The sequence below is a fragment of the Molothrus ater genome, chromosome 20 (genome assembly GCF_012460135.2).
Source record: "Molothrus ater isolate BHLD 08-10-18 breed brown headed cowbird chromosome 20, BPBGC_Mater_1.1, whole genome shotgun sequence".
Lineage (NCBI taxonomy): Eukaryota > Metazoa > Chordata > Aves > Passeriformes > Icteridae > Molothrus > Molothrus ater.
In genome coordinates this window covers 2,580,636-2,595,426 of record NC_050497.2, presented here as the reverse complement: position 1 = coordinate 2,595,426, position 14,791 = coordinate 2,580,636, and the positions used below count along the sequence as shown (strand labels likewise).

The 14,791-nt window shown below is 55.7% G+C and overlaps 1 protein-coding gene across 1 annotated transcript in view; it reads right to left on the bottom strand.

Annotated features, from left to right (window-relative positions):
* Nucleotides 1-14,791, bottom strand: part of LOC118693554 (collagen alpha-1(I) chain-like) — a 95,550-nt gene that overhangs the window by 15,736 nt on the left and 65,023 nt on the right. The window contains 26 exon segments of the mRNA XM_036394218.1: nucleotides 92-145; nucleotides 414-521; nucleotides 1,391-1,435; nucleotides 2,203-2,247; nucleotides 2,771-2,824; nucleotides 3,130-3,183; nucleotides 3,357-3,410; nucleotides 3,598-3,651; nucleotides 4,482-4,535; nucleotides 5,093-5,137; nucleotides 5,771-5,824; nucleotides 6,351-6,395; nucleotides 6,582-6,635; nucleotides 6,821-6,874; nucleotides 7,910-8,017; nucleotides 9,105-9,158; nucleotides 9,782-9,826; nucleotides 11,039-11,092; nucleotides 11,579-11,623; nucleotides 11,927-11,980; nucleotides 12,695-12,739; nucleotides 12,836-12,889; nucleotides 13,145-13,189; nucleotides 13,713-13,766; nucleotides 13,987-14,031; nucleotides 14,145-14,198. Coding sequence (XP_036250111.1) covers nucleotides 92-145; nucleotides 414-521; nucleotides 1,391-1,435; nucleotides 2,203-2,247; nucleotides 2,771-2,824; nucleotides 3,130-3,183; nucleotides 3,357-3,410; nucleotides 3,598-3,651; nucleotides 4,482-4,535; nucleotides 5,093-5,137; nucleotides 5,771-5,824; nucleotides 6,351-6,395; nucleotides 6,582-6,635; nucleotides 6,821-6,874; nucleotides 7,910-8,017; nucleotides 9,105-9,158; nucleotides 9,782-9,826; nucleotides 11,039-11,092; nucleotides 11,579-11,623; nucleotides 11,927-11,980; nucleotides 12,695-12,739; nucleotides 12,836-12,889; nucleotides 13,145-13,189; nucleotides 13,713-13,766; nucleotides 13,987-14,031; nucleotides 14,145-14,198 — 1,431 coding nt within the window.

Genomic DNA, 14,791 nt, shown 5'->3' with positions numbered 1-14,791 from the left:
GCTGGCCCCCCCAGCCCCAGGGAGGTCAGTGGGGCGAGCCCGAGGCTCTGGGCAGCTCCCAGGGAAACCAAATCCTCTCCTTTGTGCTCACCTTGTCTCCTCTCATCCCTGCAGGTCCTTCACGTCCATTTGGACCTTCCTGGCCCTGAGAACAAACACCCCACATCAGCAGAGGGGCTTGGCCCAAGCTCAGGAGCCTTTGCAGCTCCTGAGGGGGGTCTGGGATGTCCTGACACACCACACATAGTGTGGGAAGGGAATCCATGCTCCAGTTCCTCAAGCCCCCTGCCACATTTCCCCTTTCCTTCCCTTCCTGCAGGTGCTTCAGGAGCTCCCCACAGGTGCAGCTGCAGGAAAACCCCCAATCCCTGTCCTCCTGAGAGGCTCAGGGCAGGGCTCCCAGCAGCACTCACCGGGTAGCCAGGCGGGCCAGCAGCCCCAGCTGCTCCAGGAGCGCCCCTTTCTCCACCTGCACCAGCCTTCCCGGGCATGCCATCCTGCCCTCTTGTGCCAGGAACACCCTGCAAGGCCAGAAAGCCCCTCAGGCCCCCCAAAACACAGCTCTGGGAGGGCTAAGCCCCGTGGCTGATGCACTTGGGTCACCTCAGGGTTCAAAGGTGCCACCTGCTCCAGGTGCAGGACACTGCTGTCCCCACACCCACACACACAGGGTTTGGGGTGTTCCCTGCCCCACAACCACCCCAGGGGTGAAAATGCCATGGAGTGGGCACCAATGTCTGTTGAGTTTTTGGGGTTTTTTTGCTCTAGGGTCAGGGTTAAATGTGTGTCAGTATTTCTTGTTTGGACTCAGATGTTTATTAGTTCTTATCTCTATTATAGTCTCACAAACTGTGAGTTCTATAGTACTTCACTCTAACAAATTAAAAATGGAACTGTATTCCTCTTTCTATGAGGTTTTTTAAGGATAAACTGTCTAATTAAGAAACGACACTTATATTATTTTTACTTTTAACCCAATAACAAACCACCTGTGGCCTGCAACGTGGACTTTTTTATCTAATTACACAATACTACTTAAACCTATGAAGAAAAAAGTGAAAAAAGAAGGACCAGCCTCTGCCCTAAAACCTCCATATATACATATATATATATATATATATATATATATATATATATATATATATATCCTAAAACTTATTAAAGTTTTTCACCCTGTGATATCACACACTTCTATTCAAACTCCACACCCACAATCCCAGTTCTATCATTCCATTTTGGAAGCTTCTCCACGGCCTCAGGTCAATGCAGTGTTCTCCTGGGGTCAGTGTCTGTCAGCACAGAAATCTGAAATTCTCAGCAGCCAGGGTTCCGACAGATGCCCACCCTGTGGGACACCCCCCAGCCCAGCAAGGTGCAGCTCTGCACTTACAGGCAGCCCTGGGAGCCCTCGAGGACCTGGGTCACCTGTTCTGCCCTGGGGAAAGAAGGATGTTCAGCAGTGTGTCCATGGAACTGGGACCAGGGGGAGGCTTTGCTCAGAGAAATCCCCTTGGCTTGGGACTGTGGCATTCACAATTCACATTCACAATGCCATTCACATTCTCTGAAAAATCCCTTCACCCAGGGTTTTTCTCCTGGGAAGCTGAGAGGCCTCAGAGAAAAGGAAAACAATTCTCATCTCATTTGCTTCTCCTGTGCTGTGCTCATGTGGAATGTGTTTGGAGATTGTTCACCCACAGGTGATTGTTCCATTGCATTCTGCTGGGAGTTGTTTTCACTCTTTGGCCAATCAGGGCCAAGCTGTGTCAGGACTCTGGAGAGAGTCAGGAGTTTTCATTATTCTCTTTTTAGCATTCAGTAAGAATCCTTTCTGTATTCTTTGGTATAGTTTAGTATAGTATTATAGTATACTAATATATTTATATTAGTATACTATAATACTTATATTTTATATATATATATCTTAAATATATTTTAGTATTATAATGTAATAAATTAAGCCTTCTGAGCACATGGAGTCAGATTCATCATTCCTCCCTGCCACAGGGGTTCCTGCAATACAAGATGGGACCATCTGAGCAGTGTCTGTGCTGCCTCAGGACAGACCCCAGCCAGCAGGGAGTGGGACCAGGGTCCTGCCTGCCCCCAGCAAGGGCTGTGGGATGGATCCATGCTGCAGCTCACACACCCATGCAGAGGGATTGGAGCAACCAGGAGTGCAGGGAGCAAGGAGAGCCCTACCTGGGAGCCAGGAGCACCACGAGGACCAGGGGGACCTGGCAGGGCCTGGGGGACAAGAGCACCATGGGTGACACAGCCCTGGCTGAGCCCCCTGCCAATTTAACTGCAAGACTGGCAAAAGTTCCCTATTGCAGCAGCTGAAAAAGCTGCTAATAACACCCAGGGGAAGGAAGCAAAAAGGGGCTCTGCATTGTATCCCCAGATGTTTAATTCAGCTGCACAGTGAGATGTCAGGGTCCAAAGCCAGCACTCAGGGGGGAGCCCAGGGCTTTGTGTCCCCAGAGGTAGGGGCTGATCAGTGCAATGGGGGCAGTGCAAGGATGAGGGCCAGAGGGGGAATAGGGAGGGAGTGGCTGAGGGAAATAGGAACAAGGGGAAGGGGCCAATGGGGTCAAACAGCTTTTGAGGGAAACTTCTTGCGTCTCCCTAAGCCAGGGAATGCCTCTCAGGGTCTGCACACCCTATGGCAAAGCTTTCCCATTTTCCCCATTCCCAGCCCAACACAGACAACTTGCCTGGGGCTTTCCAGGGGCTGGAGCTGCCCAGAACAGCAGCAAACAGTGCTTACCTTTGGACCAGCTTTTCCTGGAAATCCTGGTGGACCTTGAGCTCCTCTTTCTCCCTGTTAGGAGGCAAGAAAGATTTCCTTTCCTCTGTACGTTTTAATGCAAAAAATTATTTTTTGAAATTTAAAAAAGCTCAACAAAACAAATGGAAAGCAGCTCTTAGAACAATCCAGAGGTGTTTGGGCAGAGGAGGTGCTGGAGTGCCAATGGTTCACCTGCTGTGGGAGGCAGATCCAGCTGTTCTCCTCCCACCATGGCTGCTGGAGACTGTGGCCACCTCCAAACCCATCCACTGGCTTCAAAACTCATCCCAGCAACGCTTCCAATGCTCCCAGTGCTGGAGGGGGTGTCCCATCCCTACCTTGTCTCCCCTGCGTCCCAACCTCCCGCGGTCTCCAGCAGGTCCTGGATAGCCCTGGGAAGAGCTTGGGGTTAAGAGGCAGCTGGGGCTGCCTGGTGTCTCTGTATTTTTGGGAGAAGGGAAAGGAGGAGCCCTGGGAGGGTGGTGAGTGCCCAGCTGGAGGCTGCTGCAGCCTCCTCCCAGTCCAGCCCCTGCCGTGTCCCCTCTGTGGCAGCTCTGTCACTTACATAGGTGCCCACAGGTCCTTGTGGCCCCTCCAAGCCCGGCTTCCCAGGCAGCCCCTGGCAGGCAAAACAAGGGAATCAGCAAACCCCCACTCCTGGGATGCAGTCAGGCCCCCTCCCTTGCTCAGTGATCCCACAGGATCCCCTGGGCTGACTCCATGGGAGCCCCCAGAGCAGCCCAGAGCCTCTGGGGGCTGTGCAGCCCCATCACTGCCCCAACCACCCCCCAAACCCCAGCTCTCACCTTTGGGCCCAAGCAGCCCGGGTCTCCATCAGGTCCAGGCTTTCCTGGAGAGCCCTTTGGGGTTATTTGGGAGGAGGTGTCAATCACAGGGGAGAGGAGCTGAGCCCCCCCTAAGCCCCCACTGCTGCCCCTGAGCTCGTGGGGCCAACAGGGTCACAGGGGGCAACTCAGCCATTGTGCCTGGTCCTGGTGGCTCCTGCATGCCAGCCCCCATGGCCGGCAGGGCTGTCACCAGGGCAGGTGACAATCCTTGCTCTCAACATCACCACCAAGCCCAGTTGAGTGCAAGCTCTCGGGGAGGAGCTGTTCCAGCTGCAGGAACTGTTCCAGGTCTCCATCCCAGGGCACTGAGCTGGGAGGGACCCACCAGGATTGAGTCCAACCCCTGTCCCTGCCCAGCCCCCCCAGCAACCCCAGCCTGGGCATCCCTGGCAGCGCTGCCCAAAGGCTCCTGGAGCTCTGGCAGCCTCGGGGCCGTGCCCATTCCCTGGGGAGCCTGGGCAGTGCCAGCACCCTCCCCCTGAACCTGTGCCACCCTGTGCCACTGGGATCTCCTCCCAGGACCCAGAGCCAGCTCCTGCTCAGCCATGGAGGGTTTCCATGAGCAGCCATTCCCCATGGACACCCTGCCAGGCTCAGGAAGGCTGCACAGTTCCTGGAGCAGGCTGATTCCTTGGGGGAATGATTCTGCTCTTCCCTAGCCCCAGTTATTTCCACCACTGAGGCTTTTTAATGTCTTTTATCAAGCAGCTAAGATCAGGTCCTACAGATGCCCTGATTCCCAAGGAAATTCCCACATTCCCCACCAGCAGCACCAGCCCCACTGACATCCCACCTAGGAAAACACACACTTCATGCAGAGGAACATTTTCTTTTTTCCTTACTATGGATCCAGGAGTTCCAGCGTGCCCACGGCCCCCTGGCAAACCAGCAAATCCCTGGAGGGAAGGGCAGCAGAGGAACCATGGAGGGAGGGCAGAGAGGAGGATGGAGAGACTCAGCCCCAGGTCTGAGCCCCACCCAAAGCACAGGGGAAGGGCCCAGCCTGGTCAAGGCAGCCCTGAGGCTTTTCCTTAAAATCCAGCTCCTGGATTCCTCTGGAATCACTACACAGACAAACACCCACTCGTGCCCCCAGACACTCTCTGTGATGCTGGCAGCACTCAGGTGTGTCTCTGACCCACTTTTCATCCACTCTTTTGAGGGAAGCAACAGATTTTTATTTCTTAATTTTTTTTACATTTCAGAGCAAAGATAAATATATGATATCCTGCAGAAGGGCAAACCTGCTGCCAGCCCTGGTCTTGCTGCTGGATCTGTTCAGGCTAGCAGTGCCAGGGTGGGAAATCCCCCTATCCTGCTCCCAATCCTTCCCCCCCAGCAGGATTCCCAGAGGAGCACACCCTCCAGCTGCCCATGGACATGCTTTGGAGGCACATTCCCAAAGGGATAAAGCTCAGCAGAGGGATGGAGGGCAGAAATCAGCTCTACTCACCAGTGGTCCCCTCCTCCCTGGGCTGCCCACAATCCCTGGGTGGCCCTGCATGAGGATGCATGAGAAGCATGAGGATGAGGATGGAGAACAGCATCTCCCAGTCCCCATCATGGCAAAGTCCATGGTATCAAGTCTTGTCCCACACAACCACAAAAAGCCCCAGGAAGGATGGGAAGTGACCCCACTGATGGAATCAGGTCTTTTCCCACATGGCCATGGGATGGGAGGTTGGGAATTGACCCCACTGATGGAATCAGGTCTTGTCCCACACATTCACAGGGATGGGAGGTTGGGAATTGACCCCATTGATGGTATCAGGTCTTGTCCCACACATTCACAGGGATGGGAGGTTGGGAATTGACCCCACTGATGGAATCAGGTCTTGTCCCACATGGCCACAAGGATGGAGGTTGGGAATTGACCCCATTGATGGTATCAAGGTCTTGTCCCACACATTCACAAGGATGGAGGTTGGGAATTGACCCCATTGATGGTATCAAGGTCTTGTCCCACACATTCACAAGGATGGAGGTTGGGAATTGACCCCACTGATGGAATCAGGTCTTGTCCCACACAGCCACAGGGATGGGAGGTTGGGGGTGTCCCCATGGGCTCAGCTGCCCCGTCCACCCTTGCCAGCACCCTGTCCCCAGGCAAGTACAGATGTAGGATGGGAACCTGTGTACCAGGCTTTCCTTCTGCGCCCTCCGCTCCCGGCGCGCCCCGCGAGCCCTGCAGGGAGAGTTTGCCTCAGGGTGGCCCCACAAGGGCTCCTGCAGCCCCAGAGCCTCCCCTCAGGGTGACAATGGGGGACACATCAGCTGTGGATTCCTCGGTGCACAGCTCATCCCACAGTTGCAGCAGCTCCTCCCTGCTCCATCCCACCTTGGGATGGGAAATAACATCCACGTGGGAGGGGAGCTGTTCCCACCAGGAACACCTCAGCTGGGTTTTCCCTCCTCCTGCCCCAGCTATTTATTCCTGGCTTCTTCACCAGCCTCAGCTTTGAATAACAGAGCTTCCTTATAAAGTTCTTTCCTGGAATTTTCTGTGCTCGGCGTTCTGGAGGAAGCTCTGGTGTTGAGCAGGTGGTTTGTCAAAATGCAACAACGTGCCACCGCCTGAGCTGCTCATCCCCAACTTTTCCTGCTCAAATTCCTGACCCTTTGGTCTGGCCACGTCCCAGGATGCTGCTCCCATGTCCCAGAGCCAGCAGCTCCCCATGGCAGCCCAGGGATGTGGGATATCCTCTACTTACAGGCAGTCCAGGCACTCCAACCAGCCCACGCTGCCCCACACGGCCCTGCAAAACACCAGGAATCACCAAACCATCCCCAGCTGCAGATTTGGAGGAAAATCTTGTGCCTGAAGGATGTGCTCTGTCCCAGCACATCCCAAGCCAAGGGAGGGATGTTTCAATCCAGGCTTGTATCAATCCCCCACAGCCAAAGCTGCTCCAAGACCTAAATCCCAGCACCCCTTTAATTACCCGGGCTCCCCGTGGTCCTGGGGTTCCCTTGGGGCCGTCAGGTCCTTGGCATCCCTAAAATCCACACAAAGGAAAACAGAGACATTGCAAATCTACAGGAGCAGGGCAGGGGAGGGGGCCAAGAGGCTGGAGCCCCCCTCAGGATGGTGCCCCTGGGAGCCTGGCAGGGTGGGCACATCCCTGCTTGCCATGCAAGGCAGTGGGCAGCCCCTGGGAAAGCAGCAAATTCTGGCACTGACCTTGGGGCCCTCGCTGCTGTTTAGCCCTGCAGGGCCAATCTGACCTTCTTCCCCCTGCCAGGAGAGAGGGGAGGAATCAGCCAGGGAAAACACAGCCCCAGATCCCGGGGGAGTCACCAGCCTGCTGCTGGTGTAGGGAAAACCACTGTGAGTGTGACCAGAGGTGACATCAATAATGGAGCTCTGGTGGGAATGGGGATTTCCCCTATGGTCCAGGGTTAAAAAACCAGGCAGACAGAAAAATCTCAGCAGTTTGGTGTGGCCCAAAATGACATGGTTGAATGCTTTTGTTTCCTGGTGGACAAATTAAAGGCAATTCCAAGGAGTGCTGTGCCAAGGTTGCTCCCTGCTGCAGCCCAGCAGCACTGCCTGGGAGAGGGGACAAGGCAGGAGAGGATTCCTGCTGCATCCCCAGCTCCTGAGAGGTGGGAGGAGCTGTTCCTCATCCTGGAGAGCCAAAGAGCAGGTCCAGGAAGGTATCCCAAAAGCCCTGGGAGTGGGAGGGCAGCCCCTGCAGACTGCAAAGGTGGGTGGGAAAATAATCCTCTTTTTCCTGAGAAGCTGGGAATCACTAGGGACCAGCAGCCAGCCTCAAACACGGGGCTGGAGGTGGCTTCAGTCTCCCAGACAGCTCCCTCAGAGCACACACTGCAGGAAAAAGCATCCCCAAAGCCCTTCAGGCTGCCAGCACAGGCTCCAGGAGCCTGGCAGGAGCCAGAAAGGGGCACAAAATGAGCAATCCATGAACCCTCTGCTCCCAAAACCTGCAAAGGAGCTGAGCCAGAGCGGGATCCTGCAGAGCTGCTGGGCTGAGGCAGCTGGGGAGGGCTGGCAATGCTGTGCCTGAGGCTGCTCTGGCATCAGTGAACCCAGCAGAGAATTTTGGGGTGACGAGGTGTGGAGCAGGCAGGGCACAGCTCGGTTTGCTGGGGGCTCAGGGCCAAGCTCCCCAATGCTGTTCAAGGCATCCCTTAGGAGAGATCCCATCAATCAGCACTGGTGGCCCTCTCAGGGCTGTCCCCAAGCTGTGACACAGGTGACACACGTGTGCTCCTCCCCATGACTCTCCTTTCCAGCAGTGGCACTCACGTCTGGTCCCCGTGGCCCTGCAGCCCCTCGGGGGCCGGGGAAGCCCTGCAAGCCCCCCTGGCCCCGGGCTCCTGCAGGGCCTTTGGCTCCTTGTGCTCCTCGTGGGCCCTTGGAGGAACAAAACACAGAATGTCACAAAGCAGGGACAGCCACACCCTGATCCACAGGCAGGAATTCCCTGGAGAAGCCATCACTGGCATGGGGAGCACCCCAAACCCTCCTCCCCCAGAATCCCTGGGCCACCAGAATGGGGAAATTCATTGTTGAAACAGCCAAAGGAGGTGGAGCAGGGAAGGATGGATCAGGTGGTGGGATCAGCACACAATGAGCTGCCTGGCTGTCACAGACCCCACAACCCAGCAGGACCCTGTCACAGACACATTTTCTGAAAAATCCTCTCATTAGAATCCTTTTCTCCTGAGAAGCTGAGAGGCCTCAGGAACAAAATGTAACCAATGGTTATCTGCTGCTGTGGAATGCAACAGGTGCATCTGGGATTGGGCTCATGGGGTTGTTTCTAATTAATGGCCAATCACAGTGAGCTGGCTTGGACTCTCAGGTTAGTCACAAGATTTTATTATCATTAATTATTTTTATATAAATATATCATCATATTATTTATATATATATGATATTTTATTATCGTCATTTTTATATATAATTATTAATATATATATTCTTATTTAAATATATATTATAATTTATTATTATAAGTTATTTATTCCTTGCTAGCCTTCTGATGAAATCCTTTCTTCTATTCTGTTAGTAGAGTTTTAGTATATCATTATCTTTTAATAAAATATATATCATAAAATAATAAATCAGCCCTCTGAAACATGGAGTCAAGATTCTCATCTCTTCCCTTGTAGGGATTGCCTGCAAATTCAACAGGGCCCAGAGTCCTTGGGCAGCCCCAGCCACCCACAGCTGGGTAAAGCACAGAGGGAGCAGCTCCAGGAGCTGTGCCCATTCCCTGGGGAGCCTGGGCAGTGCCAGCACCCTCTGGGGGAAGAACCTTGCCCTGAGCTCAGCCTGAGCTGCCCTGGCCCAGCCCCAGCCGTGCCCTGGCTCCTGTCCCTGTGCCAGAGTGCAGAGGGCTCCCATTCCAGCACCCAGACCCTCCATGTCCCCTCCCCAGCGTGACCAGGGACCTCCAGGTGGCATTTGGAGGCACCACAGCCTTGGGAATGAGTACCTTGCCTCCTTTGGCTCCCAAATCTCCCTTGGCTCCACCTGGACCTCGGCAGCCCTGCAAGAGCAGCAGCAGTGGGGGTTAGAGTGAGAAACCCCTGCTGCAAGCTGGGATCTGATCCTGCCTCCAAAGAAAGGGAATTTTGCCTTGCTCCAGTCAGGGCTTTCCTCTGGATGGGCCCCTCTGAGCTGGGAGCAGGGACCTGCTGGATCTGGCTCCAGAGCTTTTGGGTTCAATGCCCACCAAACCAAGCCCAGCAGTCCATGCCAGTGCCAGTGCCAGCTCCCAGCTGGCGGTGGCACCTCTGGCACCACCAAAACAATGCCAAGTGTTTTATCCTCACTGCTGTGTCCCTGAACTCAGGACAAAGCATTCCCACTTCCCTGCATCTCCAGCAGCCCTGTGGGAAGCTGGGGAACCAGGGCATTCCCTGCAGGATTCTGTGGGGCTGTCAGGGGGAGGATGAATGTGTCCTGAGGTGAGCCCTCAGGACACTCCCAGGGCTGAAAATTCCAGCAAAAGGAGCCCAAGCTCAGCTCTGCCTCCCCAGACAGCCCCAGCTGGCACCTACTCGAGCATCAAGTCCAGGCACACATAAAGAACACAGAGCTGCAGCTTTGGGCTGCTCTGCCACAGCTCTCCTGCTTCCAAAGCAGGATCCCATGGATGCCATCACTCACCTGCTCTCCTTGGGTGCCTTTTGCACCTGGCAGGCCAAGAAAACCCTTCAGAGAGAGAGAGAGAAGTTAAAAAAGAAAAACACAAAGAGAAGTATTGCATGTGCCGCTGGAGGTGACAACCCACCCAGAGCACAGGGATGGCATGGGCTGGGAAATGGGGGCACCACTTTGGCTCTGCAGGGCTGCTGCTGAGATGCCCCAGTGGGATTTGTGCCCCAAAAAGGGACCAGAAGAGTCACAAACCCTCCCTTCCCCAGTGGGATTTGTGCCCCAAAAAGGGACCAGAAGAGTCACAAACCTTCCCTTCCCCGGTGGGATTTGTTCCCCAAAAAGGGACCAAAAGAGTCACAAACCTTCCCTTCCCCAGTGGGATTTGTTCCCCAAAAAGGGACCAGAAGAGTCACAAACCCTCCCAAGGCTGCCCCTAAGATGAGGGTGAGGTCCTTGTTCAACTCCAAAATGCACCCCCACATTCCAGCCCTCATCCCTCATCCCATTCAAGCCCCAGTTCTCAGCTCTGTGGGTTGGGGTCCCAGGACACAGAAGGGGACACCTGGGCCAGGCAGGAGGAAGGTCAGGCTGTCCCAAGCCTCTGGAGCACCCAGACCCCTTGGGAAAAGGGTGTCCCAGGGAAGGGGTCCGCAGGGCTGGGCTATCTCTGCTGACAAATCCACAGGGAAAGAACAAAAACGGAGGTGCCTGAAGGCAGGAGGGGCAGAGGAGCTTTGGGGATGAGGCATCTCCAGCAGCCCTGTGGGAAGCTGGGGAACCAGGACATTCCCTGCAGGATTCTGCGGGGCTGTCAGGGGGAGGATGAGTGTGGCCACAGGTCTCCTCACAGAGAGCAGCAGGCACAACTTCCCAAGGATTTTTCCTTGTGAAGGCAGTGAGAAGTACAGAGAGAAGAAGAGAAAACAATTCTTATCTCTATTCAGTGCTCCTGTTCTTGCACATGTGGAATGTGTCATGGAGACTGTTTACTGAAAGTGATTTGTTAATTGGACACCCATGAAAGTTGTTTTGAGTGATCAGCTTTGAATCACTCAGAGCTGTGTCCTGGCTGTCTCAGACAGCCACAGGTTTTCTGTAGTATAGTTTTAATACAGTATTAATGTAATATAATATAGTTTAATAAAGCAATTGTTCAGCCTTCTGAATCATGGAGTCAGAGCACATTATTCCCTGGCTGGGGGATCTCCTGTTTCCACTACAGATGAGAGCACCCCACATCCAGCCACCCCCTTCCCATGCACTCACCCCAGGGCCCTGCTGTCCCAGCTGTCCCCTCACCCCAGGGGCACCAGCTGTACCCTGCAAGAGGAATCCTGGAATCACAGAATGTCCTGAGCTGGAAGGACCCCAAAGATCATCAAATCCAGCCCCTGTCCCTGCCCAGCCCCCCCAGCAGCCCCAGCCTGGGCATCCCTGGCAGCGCTGCCCAAAGGCTCCTGGAGCTCTGGCAGCCTCGGGGCCGTGCCCATTCCCTGGGCAGCCTGGGCAGTGCCAGCACCCTCTGGGGGAAGAGCCTTGCCCTGAGCTCAGCCTGAGCTGCCCTGGCCCAGCCCCAGCCGTGCCCTGGCTCCTGTCCCTGTCCCAGAGTGCAGAGGGGTCTCATTCCAGCCCCCAGCCCCTCCATGTCCCCTCCCCAGTGTGACCAGGTGGCATTCTGGAAGTGCTGCCCCCTCTCCCCTCCAAAAACAGGGACAGGGCCCCCTCAACCCCACATGTCAGGTCCTTCCAGGGAAATCCCTCCAACCTGGGCTTCATCCCCACCAAGGTCACAAAAAACTCTCTTACTGTGTCTCCTTTGGGACCAGAGGATCCCTCCAGCCCTGCTGGACCCTGGGAAAAGCAAAGGCAAGGGGATGTTGGGAGAGGAGGGATGTGACTGCTCTGTCCTATCCTGTCCTGCTCTGTGGATGAGACCCCAGCCCACAGGAACCTGCCCAGGAGCTGCCTCACACCTCAGGGACAATGTCCTCACCCAGGGGACACAGCCCTTCCCACCCACCCACTTCTGGGGGTCAAAAGAACCCACAAGGTCAAGGATTTCCCATCCACTTCCCAAATGCATGGGGGACAATTCCCAGCAGCTCCTGGAAGAGAACTGGGGGGATGCACCCAGCCCAGGACAGCCCCACTCACCTGAGAGCCCCTGGGGCCGGGGGGGCCACGCCTGCCCTGCAAGCCCTGGGGTCCCTGCACAGGGGGGACAGGGAGCTGCCATTAGGATCAAACCCTCTCCTGGGAATTCCCAGCCTCTGAGGAGCTCCAGAGTTCCCACTTATGGCACACGAAGGGCTTCAGAAAGGATTCCCACCCCTGAGCCAGCCCCTGCAGCTTTTGGGGTGGCTTGGGATCACATCCCAGCTGGAGAAGATCACTCCAGGCTGGGTGAGCCTGGGACAGCCTCCCACCCTGGGACACCCATCCCAAGACACCCCATCCCATCCCATCCTGGGACACCCATCCCAGGGACACACCACCCCAGGGACACCCCATCCCATTCCATCCTGGGACACTCACCCTGGGACACCCATCCCATTCCATCCTGGGACACCCATCCCAGAACACCCCATCCCAGGGACACCCACCCTGGGACACACCATCCTGGGACACCCCATCCCAGGACACCCCATCCTGGGACACTCCACCCCATCCTATACTGGAACACCCATCCTGGGGCACCCCACCCTGGGACACCCATACCGGGACATTCCACTCCATCCCATCTCAGGACACCCCATCCCCAGGACACCCCAAGACACCCATCCCAGGACACCCACCATGGGACACCCCATCCCATCCCATCCCATCCCATGGATCCCATCCCATCCCATGGGTCCCATCCCATCCCATCCCATGGATCCCATCCCATCCCATCCTGGGACACCCCAGCCCAGGGATCCCTACCTTGGGGCCACAGGGCCCAGCCATCCCAGGAGGGCCCAGTTCCCCCTGTGGAGAGAGCAGAGCAGGGCAGGGCAGGTGTGGGGTGAGAGCAGCGACCCCAAAACCCCAAATAACCAAGGGTGGGCACTGGGGCACACCCACCTGAGAGCCATTGATGCCTCTGCACCCCACGGGTCCCGGCTGGCCGGGCTCTCCCTGCAAGGCAAGACCTGCTCAGCCCCTCAGGGGAGGTGGACAGGGATTCCTGAGCATCCCAGGGATGCTGGGGGGGTTATTGGTGAGCTTTAATGCCCTGGGTCCTTTTGGAATCCTCCCCTCACTAGCAGGGATGGTTTTAACCAAATGCAGCATTTTTAGGTGTAAATAGAACAAGGGATGAACACAGTGGCACTCTGGGCAGCAGCAGCTCCACTGCCTGAAATTCCATCTGTATCAAACCCTGAGACTCACCATGGGACCAGCAGGGCCTGGGGCACCCACTGAGCCACCTTCTCCCTGCAGCAGGAGAGAAAAAAATGCCATTTTTTGCTTTGATTCTCTCCTTCAGCCCAAATCCCCCTTTTTCTTCACATCATTTTCACATTTCTTCACATCAGCTGCTTGAGGCCTCCTCGGACATTTGCTGAGCAACCCCAGCTCCCTTTCCTGCTGGAGAATCCATCCATTCACCACCAAACCACTTCAGTTTTCCTTTCAAATCCTTTTCCAGCCTTTTTCTGGACAGGATGTCCCCCAGTTATGTGGGAGCACTGAGCTGTCCATCTGCTGAGAGAGCCTGGAAAAACCAGGTGCTGCCAGCCTGGGATTCATCTCAGCTGGAGGTGGCCACCTAAAATAAATCCCAGCCCTCTGAAAAAGCTCATTTCTCTTCATTTCTCCTCATTCCCAGCCAGAACAGGGATGGGAAATGCTGGAGGAAATGCCCCAACGTGCAAATCCCTGCTCAGACCCCTCTTCCCAGGGGAATCCCTGGCTGCTGCAGCCCTTTGGGTGGCACAGAGAAGGGAACAGCACTCACCTCTGGCCCTGCAGGGCCCTGCAAGCCCATGGCACCCTTCAGCCCCACCAGCCCCTGGGAGAGAAGCCAGCAGTGAGGTGTCAGCACCCTGAGGTGACACTGCCTTTGTCCCATCCCTCACAGGAGGGGCAGGGACACCACAGAGACCACAAAGGCTTTGTGAAAGGCAGGAGAGCGTGGGCTGGAGCTTGGGGACATCACAGAGAGGGACGAGGGTCAGCACAAGGGGATGGAGGGAAGGGTGTGGACAACTCCAGCTGTCCAGGTAACTCACCTGGAGCCCTGCAGGACCTGGCAGCCCATTCTCTCCCTTCACCCCCTGGAAAAGCCAAGAGCAGCTGAGTGATGGAGGAGAGCAGGACCTGGGGCAGGGAAGGAGAGAGCCTTGCCCACCCTGGCAGGGCTGTGAGGGGCAGGGACAGCCACCCTCACCTTCGCTCCCTTCTCTCCTTTGTCCCCAGCTGGTCCAGGGTCTCCCAAGAAACCCTGAAATGGAACAGGGATGAAATGGGAACAAGGATGAGCCTCAGCTGGAGCCACAGCACGTGGCTGCTGTGCCTCAAAGGACACACTCAGGGTGGGACACGAGGATGGGGACCCTCAAGGTTGTGCTACATGGGGCAAAGCCTGGCTGCTGGTGCCCAGCATGGTGTCACCTCCCTGCAGCTCCTGGTGTCACCCACAGCAGTGGCACAGGGCTGGCACAGGCAGGAGGGCACAAAGGGTGGCCCAGAACAGGGGTCTGATAACCCATGTGGGACTGCTGGTCCAAAAAGAAATTAGGTCTCAAATCCACCAGGATGATCAGACCTTGGAGGAGCCCAAAAATCTCCTGGGCAGCTCCAAAAATGCTGGCCTGAAGAAGACCAAGTGATGGGAAAATTAAAAAAACTAAAGGGTGACAAACCAGCAGCATTCTCTGTTCTATGGACATTTTCCATCCTGGCTGCCAAAGCCCTGGATGAGCCTGGGGAGGAGCTGCAGGAGCAGTGCTGGTACCAGTGGAACCAGGATGGAAGGTGCTGGGGCTGGCACTGCTGGGGCTGGCACCTCATGGTGCCCATGGCTGTGCAAGCCAG